Below are 20,742 nucleotides of genomic sequence, written 5' to 3'. Positions count from 1 at the left end.
GGCAAATACAAGAACTATTTTCTTCCGGTAGTTGCAAGAGCTGTGCCGCGACCAGCTGTGTTAACTGCTGGGATAGGGAAACCTGAACTCAGCCTACCTTCAATACCAGCCGCTACACAAATCTGGCTGTTGTTTGAGCCACACAACGATCACTTCTGAAGTATTCACAATTTGATGAATTTTATAAACGCTGATTATTTTATACTCGAATTCTTGAATGATCTATAAATAAAAAAATGTATATATTTAAATTGGACGAGAAGAAAACTTAAAATTTGTTTAGTTATTTAATATAGCCTAAACAAAATTTTAATGTCCGGGAAAAATTTGGTCGTTGTGAACGCTGCAACATGATCAACAGCCACCACTGGAAGCTTTTATTTTCTCTGTTGGTTGTTATTGTGATATTTAGATTTTAAGGAATTGGTTCTTACCTATAAGGATAGTGAATATGACAAGAAATAAATTTAATATAATTCATGTGTAGTATTGCTAATGATAATCATTTATTTATTTCTATATTGAATGTATAGCTCATATCTGTACAAGTATTCATAGTGAGATTATCGTGTTTCATCTGAATGAGCCGTTGCTAAGCAACTGATGTTCAGATGTTGAAATTTTCGTAACATTTTAATCATTCGACATTCGAGCATTAACGCTTCTCGTTAAAAGAAGGTGAAAACTTAATGAATTACCGGTATTAGGTAGGGACATTTTATTGAAAAACTTCAATTTTTCGACTAGTATTATTTTGCGCTGTTAAGGGGTGTGAAAAATGAACATAATATGCAAGAAGATTAGGCTCACCAAACTATTCAGTGCATTAGCTCGCAAATTTTTCCACCATACCTGCTTTATATTCCTGAAAATGGAGACGATAGCTTGGAGATGCTGGGAACTTTATATTTTATTACAAGCTTGAAGAAGCAAAGACACAACTGAAGCAAAGCTTGAAGTCTTGGATTTCAAGTTTCATGTGAATATTTATTTAGCTATCGATGTTAAGCGAATGATAAAGGGAAGACAAAAGAAAGAAAAGAAAGATGAATACAAAGAAAAAATAGAAGAAAAACAAGTATGAGAAAGAAAAAGAAGAAAAGAAGACGAAATATAAAGCAGGAAGAAGAGAAAATGAAAAAAGGAAAGGGGAAAAAATGAAATAAAACTGAAAGCATTTAGCTATCTATGAAATGTAATCTCAGATTCTAGAAACTAACAATAAGTTACAATACAACAGTTTTTAGCAGAGTCCGTATTAAAAGCGGATCTTACGTTGGAGGGATTAAAGCAATTTCGACCATAGTAACATTGACGTGTCCACCACTAGCTGTTACACTATTTCCTTTCATACTTACCATACAACATAAATTAACCAATGAGGAAACCAATAAGATTTCTTATCCTGTTTCTTCCATTTCCTTATTTTCGTGTTTCGAACGCCATGTTGATCTGCACGTCTTCTGGTAGCTGGACCGTTTCCAGATTCCGTTGTGTCCACTATGATGAGTGGCTCCATGGTGACGAAGGTTAGGAAGGACTCCCACCATTTCTTCTTCTCCTTTCCTGCTTTCATTACAGATACACATGGAAAGAAAATGGCAATAGAGTCAAAATAAACTGAAAATTTGTTATTATTTAAGGCAAGGACTATAATAGAATTTTTACTATTTCTGACGAAACTTGAGAAAATAAATACTTTTCAACTTTTGATTTAGGAATTTCTATCATCTCAAAGAATACAGTCCGATATATTTGTAAAGACATTAAGTAAGATTGATATTAATACTATATCAAGTATTACACAAACGTTATTTAGATTCAATGTAATGTTAAAACACGGGAGCTTTTTATCAGGTTTTTTAAGAACAAAAGTCAGATTGTCATTTGTCTTAGCAAAGACGGCGAAATATATTGCGGTTTGTAAAATTTGAAAGTGTAACGTCAGTTCAACGTGGTTTTAACCATGAGTATGACGTTTGGAGAATTCCAAATTACAAGCTGATAAGGTACTGAACGTCTGAAGAAAGTAGATCTGTTAGCATGCCATGCACTGGTGGCCATAGGCGTGTTCTAGAAACCGAAGCTGCTATGATGGCAAGTTCTAAAAAGAAAGGCCCAGTTGTACCAGCGCGGAATAAAATCCTGTTGAAATTAATTCCATGGTTATGCGAGAAATGTGTTGTACGAACTCGGGATAATGCGTTATTCGAAGGTTATCTCCCGAATAAGCTATTTCATGCTTTCAGTCGCTGTTAAATCGTTATCTAGAGAATAAACTATAAAATTGGCAGCAACATTAGACGTTAATAATTCCGATAGTGATGATGAATTATTATATATTGTATTTTTGAGAATGCGGAAACAAACATTGTTAAAATGGCTTAATTCCAACTTCCTTTCTTTAAATATATCTAAATCAACTTTAGTTCCTTTTTCGTTAACAGCTGCCAGTGTTCAAAATTTAAAATTTAGCGATAAATATAGACTAATAATACACAGTGAAAATTGTTTAGATCCCAAAAGTTGTAAATGTCCACCTTTGAAAGAAGCCACGTATGTAAAATATCTGGGTATCATTATTGATCAGAATTTAAAATGGCCTCATCACATTACTTATCTTTGTAAGAGGCTTAGTAAAACAATTTATAAATTCGTTAATCTTCGATGCTACTTACCCATTAGAGTTCTACGAAATGTTTATTTGGCCATTATTCAGTCTATCATTCAATATGGTATAATTGTTTGGGGTGGAAGTACAAAAATTAATCTTAGTCCGTTAAATTTACTACAAAAACGAATAATTAAAATTTGTTTGAAGAAACGTTTCGATTATCCAACTAAATTAATTTATTCTGAATTTAATGTATTTAGTATTGAACAAATTAAAAATTTTATCATAAAAATCGTAATAAGTTTGTATTACAGACACAATTATGACACAAGACGAAATATTAATTCAACATTAGTAGAACCTAAATATCTCATATCTGCTGGTCTAAAGCATAGCATTAATTTTGGCCCTCGGTTGTACAATGCTTTAACTAAATTACACCCAGAACTTCTAACATGTAACCCACTAACATATAAGAAGAAAATTAGAAACGTGTTAATATCTTCAATTTGATTAAATAAATTTATAGCCTATGTGTATGAATTAATCAACCTATATTATATTTGTATTCTATAATTTTGAAATATATATTAGTCCTACTTTTCACGTGCGATATTATTCTTCTATAGTGTTAATATTATATTATATAATTCAATTGCCGCTGTAATTATATTTTAGTTCCTATTTTATTTTACTTATTTATTTATATTATTATTTTTTATTTTAATATTATATCTGAACTGCGACCGAGCACGAGCGCTGCTCATTCGGTCTCAAATTTTGTTAATACTACTGTATCTTCTTTTTATATAGCTTGTATTATTTTATTTGTATTTCTCTTTGTTTGTTTTGTAATTATATTTCTTTATTCTGTATATTTGAAATAAATAAATAAACAAAAGAAAATAAGGCATAGACCTAACCTATTAAATGAATATGATGATATGATATGTTTGTGGAAGAAGATTCTTCATGTGACTGAAGAAGAGAGATGTTTAGCATGCCATTGTCGCTAGATATCGGGTCCTGTTCCACACTTGCACATTTCTTTGCTTGTAGAGCGGGATGTAAGGGAGATTTCAGCATTTGTGGAGTATATTTACTCCTATACTATTTGTTCCAACTTCAGGAGCAGTGTCATCAAGAACATTCGCAACGTTAATAGCAGTCACTGCTTCTGAGGCAGATTCTAATGTCACTTCTATTGGCTCATCTACACTAATTTCTTCCAAGAAGAAACGACTATTTAATTCGCTTGCCATGAAAGTAGATCGGAATCATATATGCTGTCGTGTCCTTCCGCAGAGAGTTTGATCGTTTCAAGTACTTTTTCAAATAACATATTTGTTTTAACTGTATCTGCAGGACCTCCGCCCGTCTGGAGCCTATACTGTCTCTTTCTTTGCTGCATATTTCCTTGCCTCTTTCTTTATTGAAGCGTACTTCTGACGAAGCTGTTGTGCATTTTTTGTCTGAGCATTAAATAACCTAGCAATAGACTCCCATGCTCTTACCTTTTGATTTGAGGTTATGGCATCGGTCTTTTTGTTTTCCAGCACGTTCCCATAATCAGTCACCATCTCAACTAGCCATCTCACCAAGTTTATCTTCAATATTATAGTTTTGATTTCTAATTCGTTTTGATTTACTCATTTCTTTATAATAAATTCCGTAGAAAAATAATGTAAACAATTATTGCACTTCATAAAACAAAACACTATGTAAAGTGTTGCCAACCTCTGTTCCAATTCGGCTAACTATGGAATAGGTAACCTTGGAATAAACGAACGTCATACAACACGGTAGTCCATTTATTCTATGGTTAGGCTATTCCACGAATAACTATTCCAAGATTTATTCCGCGATCGTACAACTGGGCCTTAGACGACTGTCCCAGAGATAGCTACATCATACACAACTTGCCGACGTTATCTGAAACATTACCTCTATCGTATGCAATATGTTCAGGCACTACGATATGTGGATTGGCATTTAGATTTAAACCTTCATCTGAAGAGATTGAAAGATATTTTACCCTGTACATAATGAAATAATAATTTGGTATAGGGTACATATAAAACAAAATTTGTTACATAGAGATTGCCTACCTGTATGCTTTGATTCGGATGATATTTGACCAATGTCATCTTCAGCATGAGATGAATCTTCTCTGTACATGATCACATCTGCTTCATGAAAGTACTTCTCTTTCTTTGGGGCAGTTTTTCTGCGCAAGGACATTATAAGAAGAGTTTTAAGACATGCATTATTAAATTTGTACTGTATATGGTGAAGAATGGATAAAACAGAAAAATTCTTTCCAGCACAGGGACTAAAACTCGGGTTTTCAGCTCTACATGCTGACGCTTTATCCACTAAGCCACACCGGATTCTAGTTCCGATGCCGGATTGAATCGTTCTCAGTTGAAGTTCTACTTCTCTGTTCCCCTTTGGTGGCCTACCCACTCTTCCTCTGTCTGCCATCTTTTCTTATGTCTTTCAGTCTATAGCTCAGTACTAATTTTGGGATGTGGCAGTCCTCCATTCGTTCGATATATTTTTTCCAATTATTTTTATATTTGTGTTTTTTTTCTTTGAAGTTAAAAATGTTGATACATCTTGATTACACAACGTTTAACACTATATCACTTCGGAATATGTATTATATGTCTTTCTCGTGTTAAATATTACTGTACCTGGTTAACATGTTTCGGTCTATTATTGACCTTCTTCAGAACTGTTTGTTGCTGGTCTTGGCGCCTTTTGTTTTGTTTCCTGTGGGGGTGTGTTTGTGTAGTGTAATGTGGAGTCAAAGAGTCTGTGTGTTCTGAAATTGAGTTGTGTGTTGAGAATTTCATTTGGATGTGTTTTTGTGTGTCTATATTTCGTATTGTTTTAGTGTGTTTCGTTTCTGGCTTTTTGGTTGGATGTGTAGAATTTCCATGTCTGTGTTGTTGTTTTTGTAGGTGTGGTTAGCATTTGTGATGTGTTCTGCATATGTGGAAGTGTTTTATAATTTTGTTATGGCTGTGATGTGTTCTTTTTAACGTGTTTGAAGTGATCTGCCTCTCTGTCCTATGTAGAAGTAGCACAAGAAAACGGATACAACCCTAACATAATAGACAAAATAATACGAAAGACAAAACATAATCACAAAAAACATAAGAATACAACAGAAACACAAGACCACAAAAAATACATCACACTGACATACGAAAACAAAAACACACAAGATTGCAATCTCATTCAAGAAATTAAATTACAACATCGCATACAGAACAAATAATACTTTACAAAAACATCTCAACACACAAACAAACAAATGCAACCACACAGGCGTATACAAACTCAAATGTAACACTGCAACAACTTCTACATAGGACAGACAGGCAGTCCATTTCAAACACGTTACAAAAACACATCACAGCCATAACAAAATTACAAAACACCTCCACATATGCAGAACATATCACAAATGCTAACCACACCTACAGAGACATCAACACAGACATGGAAATTCTACACATCCAACCAAAAAGCCAGAAACTAAACATACTAGAACAATACGAAATATACAGACACACAAAAACACATCCAAATGAAATTCTCAACACACAACTCAATTTCAGAACACACACACTCTTTGACTCCACATTACACTACACAAACACACCCACAGGAAACAAAACAAAAGACGCCAAGACCAGCAACAAACAGTTCTGAAGAAGGTCAATAATAGACCGAAACATGTTAACCAGTTGCAGTAATATTTAACACGAGAAAGATATATAATACATATTCCGAAAAAAAATGTTGAGTTCCCTTTCGATATTTTTATTTCTTTTCTTGTCTAGCAGAGAATATCCAATTTTTATAAAGAAATTGGTGTAAATGTCTAGTTTATGACAAATGAAGGACCACATGAAACCTTGTGAAGCACGTATGTTCCAATCGCCTGACAAAAGGGCCACTCAAACGCTGGTTTAATGCCAGTTTTGGAACATCATTTGTGTGTCTCGTTAGTATTGACATTAGCTACCAGTGTACGGATTTTGAAGAAGAGTTTGAATTTGATAAATTTGAAAAGTTCCCTTCTTATAGAATAGGACTGTTAAAAGCTCGCATGTCGCTATTTATAACAGCCGAGTGCTTTGACGTACCTGAAGAGAAGAACAAAGAGGAAGGTTATAGGAGACGATAAGAACGCCGCTGCGAGTGTCATGATGAGTTGCCTGGCTGGAAACTGGAAGCTTCCCTCACCCAGCTGGGACGCTGCAATCAGAGGCAGAAACGAGAGACTTTCAAATTAGAGACCTGTTGTTTGGCAATAGTCGTTCAGTTAGAAAAATGGAATTTGTGGTTCATAAAGTCTGTATTGAGACACGTTTCCCCGAGACATTCTCATTTGCCCAGCCATAATTTCACTATTATTTATAATTCACAATCATTCTTACTGTCTGTTGTAGAAGTTGTACAGGAACCATACAGCGAACGTAGTAACCACTAGAAATGTACCCAACCACCGGCGTAGCTCTGTCGGCTAAGGCGCTTGCCTGCCGATCCGGAGTTGCGTTCGGACGCGGGTTCGATTCCCGCTTGAGCTGATTACCTGGTTCGGTTTTTCCGAGGTTTTCTCCAACCGTAAGGCAAATGTCAGGTAATGTATGGCGAATCCTCGGCCTCATCTCACCAAAATACCATCTCGTATCACCAATCCTAAATAACCTCGTAGTTGATACAGCGTCGTTAAATAACCAAGTAAAAAAAAAGTGTACCCAACAACCGTAGGAATTGTGTCGCATCGGGACAAACTGCAGTGGAATGGTTCAACATATGGATTATACAGGGTGTCCCATTTATCTTCCTCACCCAGGATACATTTTTACTGAGGAACCAAATGCAGTGTTTCAAACAGAACTTGTTTAAGTAAAATGGGCAATGCTAGCGGTCTTATTAATAAACCGTGTGTAATTTTTAAGTAAAAACGTAATACGGCGAACGCTAAGCTCCGCCCACGACCCTTTCCACTTTTCCCCTCCTAGCTCATCAGACACTCTACGTGATAGGCTAGTGTTGTGTCGAATGCACATTTCATGTGGGTGGGGATAACTTCCCCTACTGGCGTTCGCCGTATTACGTTTTCGCCAATTTTTATACGAGATTTATGCAGAGTTGGGACAGAAAACGTTACTAATAAACCGTGAATAACCGATGGATGTATAAACAGCTGTAAGTATACATGGGAATTGCTTTTGTTTGTATGTATGTATGTATGTATGTATGTATGTATGTATGTATGTATGTATGTATGTATGTATGTATGTATGTATGTATGTATGCACTTATTTGCACTGCAAGTGGGCAAGCACCCGGTGGCAGTGGTATACACAATATAAACAATACACAATGGAATTACAATACACAATACAATTATACAATACACAATACAATTTAACACAATAATTACAATTAATAATAAAACATAAAATACCTAATTTTACAATACAACCTACATGTGTATAGGCCCTACATAAGTTATAGGCCCTACATCATATACAATAATATTACAATAATAAAATTACAATAATTACAGCAAATAAAAAATAAAATAAACGCAAATTTAATACTAATTATAAATAAATAAATAATTACATAAATGCATTAAACCTAGGACTATAAATAAAAACTATGCTATAATAACGCCTACTATAATAAGTACTTCTATTAAACCCAACTATTATCAGCTTAATTACAAGTCACCTTAATTAATTACATATCATCATAATTAATTACATATCAACTTAATTAATTACATGACACAACTTACATAATTACACTGCACCTATAATTAAATTTTCAGTCTAATCTTCTCAACCTTTCCTTAAATGCATTGATTTTGAGAGGACCAGCCTGAAATATTGCCGCAAGTAACCTGTTCCACTCTACTATTGTGCAGTTAACAAAGGAAAATTTTGCCACGTCCGTTCTTTGTTTTCTGCATTTAAACTTCCTAATATGATCAGTCCAGCCCTGTAGTTACACACGAAAACCACCAGATTTTGAAAAAAAAAAAAAAATGGAATTTAGAAACTTACAGAGAAATGGTGATATATATTGTCGATAGTAATGGTTCGTACCGGCCAAATAAAGTTTGTTTACAAAACGTTAATGCCTCTTTGCTTTGAATGACCTCGTGTTTAATGTTTTGTAAATAAATTCCATATCGTACCCGTGATTGTTCGGCAACTTCTCTGTCGTAGCTGTGCTACGGGTGCGCAGTGTTCTCAGGCGTTATTAGTGGTTGAAACGTGGCGGAGAAGCGAACGAATTTATACAACTCCAATAATAATAATAATCCGTGGCGCTACAGCCCGTGGAGGGCCTAGACCGACCAGCCAGCTGCTGGCCTCACGCCCACATGCCGAAGCAGAGATGGACGATCATCCAACCAGAATGGAGGTATCGTGTGGTTAGCACGATGATCTCCCCCCAGCCGTTATAGCTGGCATTCGCAACCGGATTTCACTACCTATCGCAGCTCCCCAAGTGCATCACGATGCTGGGTGGGCACCGGTCCCATACACTGGCCGAAAGTTCATGAGAAAATTTCTTCCCTCATGAGGACTCGAACCAGCGTGCATTCCGTAACGCGAATCCTAGGCAGGATGCCTTAGACCACGACGCCACGGCGCGGGACACAACTCCAATACATCGTAAAAATAAAAAAATGGTCATTACTTATATTATTTTCTTAATGAACAAGGTTACAAGAAAGATATAAGCTTACCCATTCTACTTTTGTTTGAAGCAATTTTTTTATTTGGTTATTTAACGACGCTGTATCAACTATTAGGTTATTTAGCGTGGATGAGATTGGTGATAGTGAGATGGTATTTGGCGAGATGAGGCCGAGGATTCGCCATAGATTACCTGTCATTCGACTTACGGTTTGGGGAAAACCTCAGAAAAAACCCAACCAGATAGTCAACCCAAGCGGGGATCGAACCTGTGCCCGAGGCCAACTTCGGATCGGTAGGCAAGTGCCATAGCCGACTGAGTTACGCCGGCAGCTGAAAAAAATTAATTTAAAGTCTAAAAAAAATATATTTTGGGCTGAGCAAATTAAATGGGACAACCTGTATCACGCACGAAGCAACACTTTGATTCCGTTTTATTCCTGCTTGTTTGCACGAGTCAATTTTTCTCGGTATTTTTGGAGCATTGTATAATTGAAGAAATGCATGGTTCGTTTAAGTTAAACCTGGGTAACAAATTGATCCATTTGTTAAAGAATAGTTCTGCGTCAATTGAACTATCAAGTTCAAGTCCAAATACTTTGGTAATTTCACCGAACACTGTTCCAAACGACTTAGGTTTTCGGACACTTGCTAGAGTGTGCCAGATTTTCCAAATGTTTTATCTTAACTCGAAATAAATTGAATTTTCTCTAGGACTATACGAGATAGACAAAATTTTAAACAACCATAAAACAGTCCCTCCTGAGTTGACTGATACCACAGTAAGTAACTAGGGTTATTTTCTTGCAGTTGACAATAATTAAGCCATAGAATGAACATTTATATTTTTCCTCTTATGGTACCATTTTTTCAGAAACTGCACTTTGTAATGCAGTTGAACAATCTGTAGCAGTACATGAAGAAAAGAAGACCATCTATGACCCTACAATTCAATACTTTAGGGATTATTATCATATACAAGGACAGATTGAAGTATTTGGGCTATTGTTCGCAGCAAGGGGAACAATTTCAAAATACTCAGTTGAATGTTTTAAGTCTTTTGGAATTCCTTTAAATATTTTGAAAATTACTGCTACAGACGTAATGAAATATCCTGTTCAGATTTTACGTAATCACCTGTACACCTAAATTTCTTTATATTCTCTCTGATTACTAATAATAATTATTGAATAAAAGTACTTCCCAAGAGTAGCTTCCATTGGAAAATAATAATCACAAATACTGATAACACAAATGTTTATTTTTATTTGTTTAGTATGCTGTGTGTTTTGGCAACCCTTACTGAAGGGCAGCTATTCTTGTGGGAGTTATATATAAAAAATTAGTCAACATTTTTATATGCATTGTTTATTACTTGTCTGAAATTGGAGATCAAAGATTTTTTTATATAAAGTCTTATTTATTGTTTTTAAATTTATGAACACAGTCTAAATTATGATATTAATTATAAAACAAGGTAATTAAAATAGCTTTCACCTACAACGTCAAACTAGTAATAATGTAATAAAATTTTCATTAAGCTGTGATAAATTGTTTATGCTCGACCACGCCGAAATGTAGTAATTTATTATACACCTGGTAGCAGCCCTTTAATGCACCTCATTAAAGTACACCTATTCATTAAAGTTCAGGTGTTCCATCAATCAGAAAACACCACTGTAGCTATATGATAGCGCAAGTATCGATTATTCTCGGATATGCAATCGAAAGACAATTAGGGAAACGTCACGGAGGCTGGAAATCCAATACTGTCGCAGAAGGTTATGTTCTGTTACTATAATAATTAGCGTTAATTGTTAATAATATTCAAATAAATACAATTTGTCATCTCGTTTTTCAATGTCTAATTTTATTTCAATGTTATCTCTGTAGGTTCTTATGGCCTAGCAAGGTCAATGTGGACATTTGTTTCTCGGAAAAAATCAATACTTTCGCGTCTGCGTACATCTCACAATTTACGAGGTATTGCACAAGGTCAGTTCCGCTCCCCAGTCAGATAAGAATAACATGAATACTTATGAATAATTTCAAGTTAGAAATATGGTCGAGCATAAAAAGTCGTATGAAACTTGTAGCAATATGCATAATGTACTATTCTGAGAAAATATTATCAGACGAATAAAAAAAAAATCAGAAATTTTCACTCCAGTGTTTAATTATAGTCAACTGAAAGGAAATAATCTTAGTTACGTATTGTGTTTGGTAGCAATAAACTGCGCAGGATCTGGTAAAAAAATTTGTTTGTCTATCTGCTAGAATTCTAGAAAACAGTAAATTTCTTTTGAGGTAAGATAAAGCATATGGAACAGCTGGCAAACTCCACCAAGACAAGTGTCCTTAACATTTTCAAATTACTATTGGAGAAAATTATGCGAAACTATTGTATTGCCCTAACACTTTCCCTGAAATCAACACTAGGATTAGGTGGACACTTACAAGGGTCTCCTGTCGGAGGTCCGCACAGCAGCATGCTGAGGAGCATGGAGGTGCAGAGGGCGCTGAGGGCCGCTGTGAGGCGCTGCACCCTGGTGTAGCCACTGCGGGGGTGCCTGAAATCAGCCTTCAGTCATCAGTTGAAGGACTTGCCGGGCGGGAGGAATAAATTACTACCTTCAGGAAAAACTAATTCTGTCAGAGAGAATTTAAAGAGCTACATTTCACATTAATTTTGTTGTTGGTAGATAATATACTGTACTATCTCTATAACCTCCGTATAGTAACTTGTCATTTCTAACATAATGTTTAATTTCAAGTATTGGTAAACTTTGCAGCATGTTTTACTGTCACAAATTGTCTTAAATGTATAGCAAAACAGCTGAAATATGATGGTTCTAAGCTAGATGGCGACATCAGTCTGTATTTAGTGTTTTATTTTTCACATCGAGGACATTATGCCAGAAGGGCGTATCAACAAAACTGCAAGTTTCTGGAACTGAATGGTTCAGCATTCCATGCATTCCATATACTGAAAAAATGTCAGGAATCATGCCAGTGTGTGTATATATGTTCTGTATATAATGTATGCTATGTATTGTATGTTATGTAATATATCATCGTTTTTACGAAACCTCCTTTGTGACAGTACAGAAAATAATTTTTCAGGAGGAAAAAATTAAACACTGGGCGTACATAAGAAAAAAATGATTTATTTAACGACGCTCGCAACTGCCGAGGTTATATCAGCGTCGCCGGTGTGCCGGAATTTTGTCCTACAGGAGTTCTTTTTCATGCCAGTAAATCTACTGACAACGGAATGCGCGCTGGTTCGAGTCCTCATGGGGGAAGAAATTTTCTCATGAAATTTCGGCCAGTGTATGGGACCGGTGCCCACTCAGCATCGTGATGCACTTGGGGAGCTACGATAGGTAGCGAAATCCGGTTGCGAATGCCAGCTATAACGGCTGGGGGATCATCGTTCTAACCACACTATACCTCCATTCTGGTTGGATGATCGTCCACCTCTGCTTCGACATGTGGGCGTGAGGCCAGCAGTCGGCTGGTCGGTCTAGGCCCTTCACGGGCTGTAGCGCCACGGATTATTAAATCTACTGACATGAGCCTGTCGCATTTAAACACTTAAATGCCATCGACCTGGGCCGGGATCGAACCCGCAACCTCGAGCATAGAAGGCCAGCTCTATACCAACTACGTTACCGAGGCCGACTATATAAGAATATGAAATAATCATGTAGAATACATTGGTGAATATAATGCTCATCAATGACATCATCGAGGCTCAGTGTAGGCCTATTGATATTTAATTAATTTTTTCTTCCTTCTGAAAGAATATTTTCTGTATTGTCACATAGGAGGTTTCATTAAATCAAACTACGATATATTACGTGATGTATGTAATGTACACACATAATTATTATGTATGTAACAGTCGCCCTGGGTAGCGTAGCCGATACGGGCTATTCCATCTCAAATCGACCGAAATATAGAGAAAATTGACCTTGCAATTTTTAAATACAATGAAACGTTTTCTGTCCGTTGACAACTGTGATACAATGCTTTGTGCAAAGTTTGAGGCATCAGAACTTCATAGTGTTTCAATTAAAAATATTTTAATTTATCGTATTTTCATAAAATTAGCAACTTTAAACTGTTGTGGCTCCGAAACCCTTTCACCCAATGATCAAAATCACGGTTTATTTTGATGCTGAGAAATTAAAGTTTATATTGATATGTAAAAGTTTTTCTTACTTTTTATGGAAATGGAGAAATTTAGATTTTTCTTAATTAAGACGCCTTTCCTCACGAAAAAATATTTTTAAAATATATAGTTAGATTCCGCATTGCAAGTATAAATAAACACATAGTTTTTACTGGTGCACCGTTGATAAAGTATTGAAAATATCAAATAAAGAAAATCAATAGTACGCGCGTGAGCTAACCAGCTGACTGTGAGGCGGGAGCTAGCCTAGGCAAGCAAGGCCAGGAGACAAACACGTGATGTGTCGTCTAGTAGCGCATAGGTGGGCTAGCTTTATCACAAGTTTTCATAAACACAGGAGTAAAATGACGCCCAACGCTCGCTTATCTTCAGCTCTCGGCCAGTGCGTGCGGTACTGCACCGTTCAAGTCTAGGCGTGTGAAAATAATTTATTTAATACCCTTGAAACTTATTGCCGATACACTAAGCAAACAATGCCGAATCCCTCTTAATAATGCGAGGTTTTTTTCTCAATATTTTTTACATTTTTACAAATGGGCAAAAACCCTAAAAGTAAGTAAAATCAGATTATCTGTCTCTCTGTCTACAATAAAAATAAGGATTACTTCTTAACATAACCTACCAAATGTCAGCTTCAAAATGAGCTCTCGTTCAATGTTCCGCAGTAAATGGTTCCAGAGTTCTAAGCGCTGAAAGAGGCTTGTTTTTATAAAATACCCTAAATTTGTCGCTCAACAACACGAAAACCGTTTGACTTTCGATAGTATATTTTTGAAAATGCACTCTCCTCAGAACCTTGTATAAATAGGGAAAAAATTAGAGTATTAAAAAAATGCGAGATTTTTTACTGATCGATTTCATATGGAATAGCCCGCATAGCGCTGCCTTCTGTGCTCGAGGTTGTGGGTTCGATCCCGACCCAGGTTGATGGCATTTAAGTGTGTTTCAATGCGACAGGCTCATGTCAGTAGATTTACTGGCATGTAAAAGAACTCCTGCGGGACAAAATTCCGGCACACCGGCGACGCTGATATAACCTCTGCAGTTGCGAGCGTCGTTAAATAAACCATAGGCATAATTTAAATTTTTTTAAATGTATGTAACATATGATATATTATGTATGTAATGTATGTTGTATTATGTATGTAATTTATGTTATGTAATGTATTTATATTATGTACGTAATTTATGTTATTATATTATGTACAGTATGTGTGTAGGCGTAAATATACGTATGTTATGTACGCATGTTTACTCGCATAATTTATGTGCGTAAACACATTCAGGCTAGAATGAAGTTCATAATTTTTACGACGGATTGTGTAGAAATCAGAGTCTTTCACACAGTACAGAAGTTTCTCGAAACGGGCATTTATTCGAATCAATTTTTTGCGGACAGCAGTGTACACACCGTTCAATTTTTTCCCGTGCAAAATTAAATTTAAGGTATGGGAAAAAATCGAACCGTGTGTACACTGCTCTTTGCACGAAATCGATTCGAATAAATGCCTGTTTCGATAAATTCCCGTACCTTGTGAACAGGACCTTAGCCTTAAAGTTGCCTCAAGGTGACCTGAAGTATCTGTGAAGTGTGGTCACCTCATGAAGATGCAGGTCCACACGTGACTCTCCTGGAAGCCCATGACCACGTGGCTGGCAATCAGCTGTCTCCAGTCGCTGAGCTGCTGCGCCGTGGCGGTAGGCACCACGCAGTGCAGGCTGCTGTGCCCGTGTACCACGGACAGCCAGCGACGCACCACGAACGACCACACTGCACGCTGCTGCACGTCCCTCACCACCACACGCTCGCAGAACCTGCAAGACGAGAACTGGGTTCGAGTTCCAGCAAGAATAAGTGACGATGTCAGACCACATACTTCTATGCTGATCCGTCAAAGGTTGCGGAATTTCGACTGGGATGTGTTTGCCCACCCGTCCTATTCTCCAGATCTACCTCTTTCGACTTTTATCTACTCAGATCCCTGCTGAATTTCTTAATGGCAAACGCCTTACTTCCTTGGACGAAAGCAGACTAAACTTCGAACAGTTCATCACACAGAAAATCGAAAGATTTTTGGAAGAATGGAATTTATAAATTTCCCGAAAAATGGCAATATATTGTCGATAATAATGGTTCATACTGTACCAAATAAAGTTTGTTTACAACGCATTACTGCCTATTTGCTTTAAATAACCTCGTGTTTTGTAAATAAATTCCATGTCGTACCCGTGATTGTTCGGCAACTTCTCTGTCGTAGCTGTGCTGCGGGTGTGCAGCGTTCTCAGGCGTTATTAGTGGTTGAAATGTAACTAAGAAGCGAACGAATTTACCGCACTATCCAATAATTTCCTAAAGCAACTCTAGTAGCTAAACAGCAAAGCTAGTCAAAACTCAAGACTGGCTGACTAAGGACTTTTTGTTCCAGAAGAAATTTAAAGATGAAAGGACCATGTCATAAATTTTTCACGACTGCATGGGCATAATAATAATAATAATAATAATAATAATAAAATAATAATTTTACTTATTTATTTATTGAATTTGTATGCTGGTCAACAGCTGTTGGCCAGTTATAGATCAGCATATTATACAATAAATGCAAATAATACAAATATTATTATATTAAAGCTTAAATACAGATATAATATTAATAAAGATTAAAATGATCCGTGTTGAATTAATAAAGAATAATACAAAAAAACGTAAAATGCCAAAATTTACAGATTATAAAATGCAATTAAATCAATTGTGAAATAGTCACTACTATACATTAAATGGATCGAAATCACAACCATGCATATTGGCATTTTTATGCGTCTAGAGACCGAAGAAAGAAATTTAGAATTTATAGTATACAAAATTTTGTGAACTCTAAAAAATTCTTTAGTAGGAATACGAAAAGTGACATTACTTGTGATGGAAATACAATAATAGTGGTAGTAATAATAATAATAATAATAATAATAATAATAATGGAATAATGGTAATAATCGTAGTAATGGTAATGTTAATGATGGTAATAATAATAATAATAATAATAATAATAATAGCTTAGTATTTTAACGAAGCTTTCAACTTGGGCGGTAAAGAGCTGACAGATTGTGCCTGTAACCTGTATCAGGCATAGGATTTTTTTTTCCTACAGCTTTACTTCCCTCTTGTCCCTTTATGAAGCCAAGATAAGGGTTTTATCGCCGTTTTGAAATACATTGCCCATGGATGGGTTAGGATCTGCAAACCTCTGATCCAGCGGTTAGTTTGGGAACTTATAACAATAGTGGCAATAATAGTATTATAGTTAATTAAATATTTAGTATTGGAGGAAATTACCAAGATGGAGAATGTCCGGAGTTGTCGTGCCACAGACGGATGTGCGTGATGTTGCCCAGCCTGCGGGCTGTGAAGAGCACGAACCAGTTGTCAGCACTGCGCGAGTGAAGTCTTCGACTGCTGTCTGCCAGGATGTGGGCCTTGCAAATTGGAATTTACTTTATTAATAAAGAAGGTTTCTGTGTTTACACAGCATTAATTTTACGTACTCTTCCCCTAAAAATGAACGGACGACTCTAGGTGTTTAAAGTCTTAAGTTTGGTTTTTATTTAACGACGCTGTGTCAACTACTAGGCTATATAGCGTCTATGGATTTAGTGATAGCGAGATGAGGTCTATGTTCTATGAAGTATTGATTTTAAACTTTTGTGCTGTACTAGAAGATTATATTGTAAAACTCTTCTTTATATATTTCAAATAGATTCTGACTGTAATTTTATTAAGACTTTGTAGTACTATTAAGATTTTTTGACATGTTCCATATTCTAGCTGTGAAGCGATGTACGAATCCAATGGAATATAAACACAGTCTAGTATTTACAATCACGAAGCTCAATATGTAGTAAATATGCATCCATAGATAGTTGCTAACCACTAGGATCGCTAATATCGCCTCATTACAGACAATGCGAAATAGTACCGGCACAGTCTATTGTTTCTAGCACCCTCAGCAACTCGAGCTTCGTGACTGTATATACTAGACTGTGATATAAATATTTGCAATAGAATACCGCCCCCTCGTTGTGATATGATGTGTAAAGGCCCATTCACAATGAAAATTAAACATAACCATAACATAAACACAGAAATTTGCGCCCAGGTTACCAAGTGGAATCATTCACAATGATTCACATAAACATTGCCGTTAGACGTTAACATGAAAGTTTGCAAACTCCAAACTTTCATGCTTATTTTTACGTGATTTGCAAACAGAACATAATCGTGGACCGCTGAAGTATACGACAGAATATGAGGAAATGACGTCGTTGTTATGTTTCCATGGTTACCAAGTATCTTTGAGGTTATGTTTATGTTGCCATCGTGAATGTTCCTGTTTTTGCTGTAACGTTTACATTTTTAAGTTAACGCTTACGTTATGTTTAATTTTAATTGTGAATGAGCCTTAAGTATATTTACAGTAAATGTAGAAATTCATTTTTCGCAGCATCAAAATACTTCCTCTTTTTTTTTACTGTATGAGAAAGTAATGAAAGAATGTATCTGTACTCCATATTTACTGTACTCTTGTACTCGTCTCCAATCAGCTGTATGCCGACGTTGGACGTGGTACCGGCCTTCCACTGGTAGCCGGTGTACACGGCAACCAAGTATGTGTAGCTGCTTCCGGGGTAGTTGTCTTGCAGGACTGTGATTCCGCCCTGAAACGTCAGATCAACACAAACGTCATCCAATATGATTTATCTTCATTTACCCTCTCAGAATTGTCTGTTTTCTCTTGTACGATTTTCCAAGCGGTCAGGATCTGAACAATCGACAATTTAATTTGCATTCCTTCGGTAAATATTCTGGAGTTTTTGACATGTATACGTCTTTAAAATTGATACTCTGTAGGAAAAGTTGAGCGACAAAAAAAGTATGGAACTTTAGAAAAAATCTAAAAAACTATAACCGATAGCCAAAATATAAAAACTGACTTCGAGAACCAGAGGATATGAGTACCTAAGTATAGATATTTTGAAGTCTCGCGCATGCGTGGGGAGCGCCTGACATTTTTTGTTCTTTCGCGCTGAGTCACGCGTCAAGTCAGTATACAGGGTGATTCACGAAGATTGTGCCATACTCTAGAATCTGATTTTTGACATCGTTGTGATGAAAAACGTTCATATAAACATGTCATATTTGCAAAGCAAAGTCAAAAGACAAAGCAATAACATTTGTGGAGGTGTGTCAAACTCTACAATTTCGATTTTCTCATTAGAGATCTTTCTTTCTCCACTCTGTCCTAGAGTAGTGATCGATAGAATATTTGTCATCACATTTCTCTAGCTGAAGAGACGAATTGAAGCGAATATCGTCCCATTTTGTGTATCACAGGCCAAAGCCTTTGGAAAATCCAAATATTGCAAAGGAGAATACCAAATGCAATGAAAGGATTTGGCAAAGACCTGTGAAAACACAAACTTGTATTTTCAAGAGTGTAAACTCTATTTGTTGCTTTGCGTTTTTCTCTGTTTCGCTTCAATTCGCCTCTTCAGGTAGAGAAGTGTGATGACAAAAATTCTGTCAATCACTACTCTAGGACAGAGTGGAGAAAGAAAGATCTCTAACGAGAAATTCCAAATTGTAGATGTCATATTTTTTTAATTGAGTTACACCCTTCTAAATGTTAAACATAAACGTGGAAATTATGAATGTTTAACCATTTAAGGGACACAAGGACTGAGGTTTTACACAAAATGACCAAAATATCTTATTTCCATTTTTTGTACGAAAATATTCCTTGAGGAAATTAGGAAATTAATACATGGGTAATGACCCTTGACTGACTGGGAAAGAGTTTTTATGCTGGAATACATGTGATCGAAACACGTGTCTGTAGTCTAAACTGACAGGCGATTTCACAGTATTATCACTCATAAAACAGCTGACAACAAACACGTGACAATCAATCAATCTTCTTAATGTATCCAGCTGTTTGCTGACAACATAAAGTCTACTATAGGGTAATTCCATAATTATGTCAACCAAATTGCCATTTTCTCAAAGTGGTTCTAGATAATTCTTGAATGCTATACCAGAGACTTTAATGTCTATATTTTATGAAATCAAAGATAATTGGCCGTATTTTTGCATAAATCATATGCTGGCAGCACTGTGAACTGAAGATGTTTGGAAGTGAAGACATATGACAAGGATGATACACTTCATGTAAAATTCCTTCGGCATGAGAGGAAGTCCAAGAAATTCTTTTCGCCTGCTATTGGTGATGAGGCTGATATTGACAAAAATTCTACCAGAGCCACAATTTGATAATAGGCTTAAACTAAATTTTCAACATATCTAGTTTGATAATGATGTTCTTTAATTTGCAAATGCATGTAATTTTGTAAATCATATTTGGAATATGTAGTGTCTGTCACAGTTTGTATGTCGTGTCTGTCACGAGAATAGGGCTTAATATATACTTCATAAATGTTTCAAATGAAAAACAATCTGTAGCATATTAAGGAAGGATATTCTACCTTTCTATGATTATAGTACTAACAAAAGAAGTTGATAATATTGGAAGATATAGTACATTGTTGGACTTCCCTTTAATTTGTGTTCCTTTTTCTGTCGTGTCTGTCACAACATTACTTGTACTTGGATATCTGTAATAAATAGAGATTGATACTTGCTCCTTACATGAAAGTGTAGCTGTGTACATGCACTTTGTATCTGATATAGTTTAAAAGTCTGCTAATGTTATGTTGAAGTAGAAATAAATCTTTATATTTTTGTAGAGAGTCATTTGTCGTGTCTGTCACAAATGGAATTATCCTATAGTCCACTGTAGTCTATTCAGTTGTTGTTTTTCACTAGAAATAAGGGGTATTTTGATCGGTGTTCATTATAGATGCCTGTTGCTAGTAGCCAGAGTTGGGGTGTAGTCAATACTGCGTGTTCAGTTCAAAGTGTGTCATGGCTCGCTGTATGCCGCCACGTGGCTAGTCGATGAGCCTACAGAATTCAATCTTCCTACATTTCCGCAGATGTGTATTACTTATCTGACTTATCTGCTAGAGAAGTTGCCTAGCAAGTACGGCGTTCATTCAGAAGAGTAGCCTACTTACCGATACGTACGGTAACGCCGGTAGTGGCAGGAATGTGAACTGTTTCGAAACATGTACTGAGGTGAGTT

At 36.1% G+C, this 20,742-nt stretch overlaps 1 protein-coding gene across 1 annotated transcript in view; it reads right to left on the bottom strand.

The window, feature by feature from the left end:
• Positions 1-1,354: 1,354 nt before the first annotated feature.
• Positions 1,355-20,742, bottom strand: part of LOC138698986 (polycystin family receptor for egg jelly-like) — an 82,453-nt gene continuing 63,065 nt past the window's right edge. Inside the window, exons 21-27 of the mRNA XM_069825173.1 lie at positions 18,119-18,259; positions 16,881-17,020; positions 15,149-15,364; positions 11,809-11,921; positions 6,775-6,886; positions 4,723-4,841; positions 1,355-1,566 (exon numbers count right to left, since the gene is read on the bottom strand). Coding sequence (XP_069681274.1) covers positions 1,355-1,566; positions 4,723-4,841; positions 6,775-6,886; positions 11,809-11,921; positions 15,149-15,364; positions 16,881-17,020; positions 18,119-18,259 — 1,053 coding nt within the window. The remainder of the gene's footprint in view (positions 1,567-4,722; positions 4,842-6,774; positions 6,887-11,808; positions 11,922-15,148; positions 15,365-16,880; positions 17,021-18,118; positions 18,260-20,742) is intronic.

This window comes from Periplaneta americana, chromosome 4 (genome assembly GCF_040183065.1).
Source record: "Periplaneta americana isolate PAMFEO1 chromosome 4, P.americana_PAMFEO1_priV1, whole genome shotgun sequence".
NCBI lineage: Eukaryota > Metazoa > Arthropoda > Insecta > Blattodea > Blattidae > Periplaneta > Periplaneta americana.
This window is presented reverse-complemented; position numbering and strand designations above follow the sequence as displayed.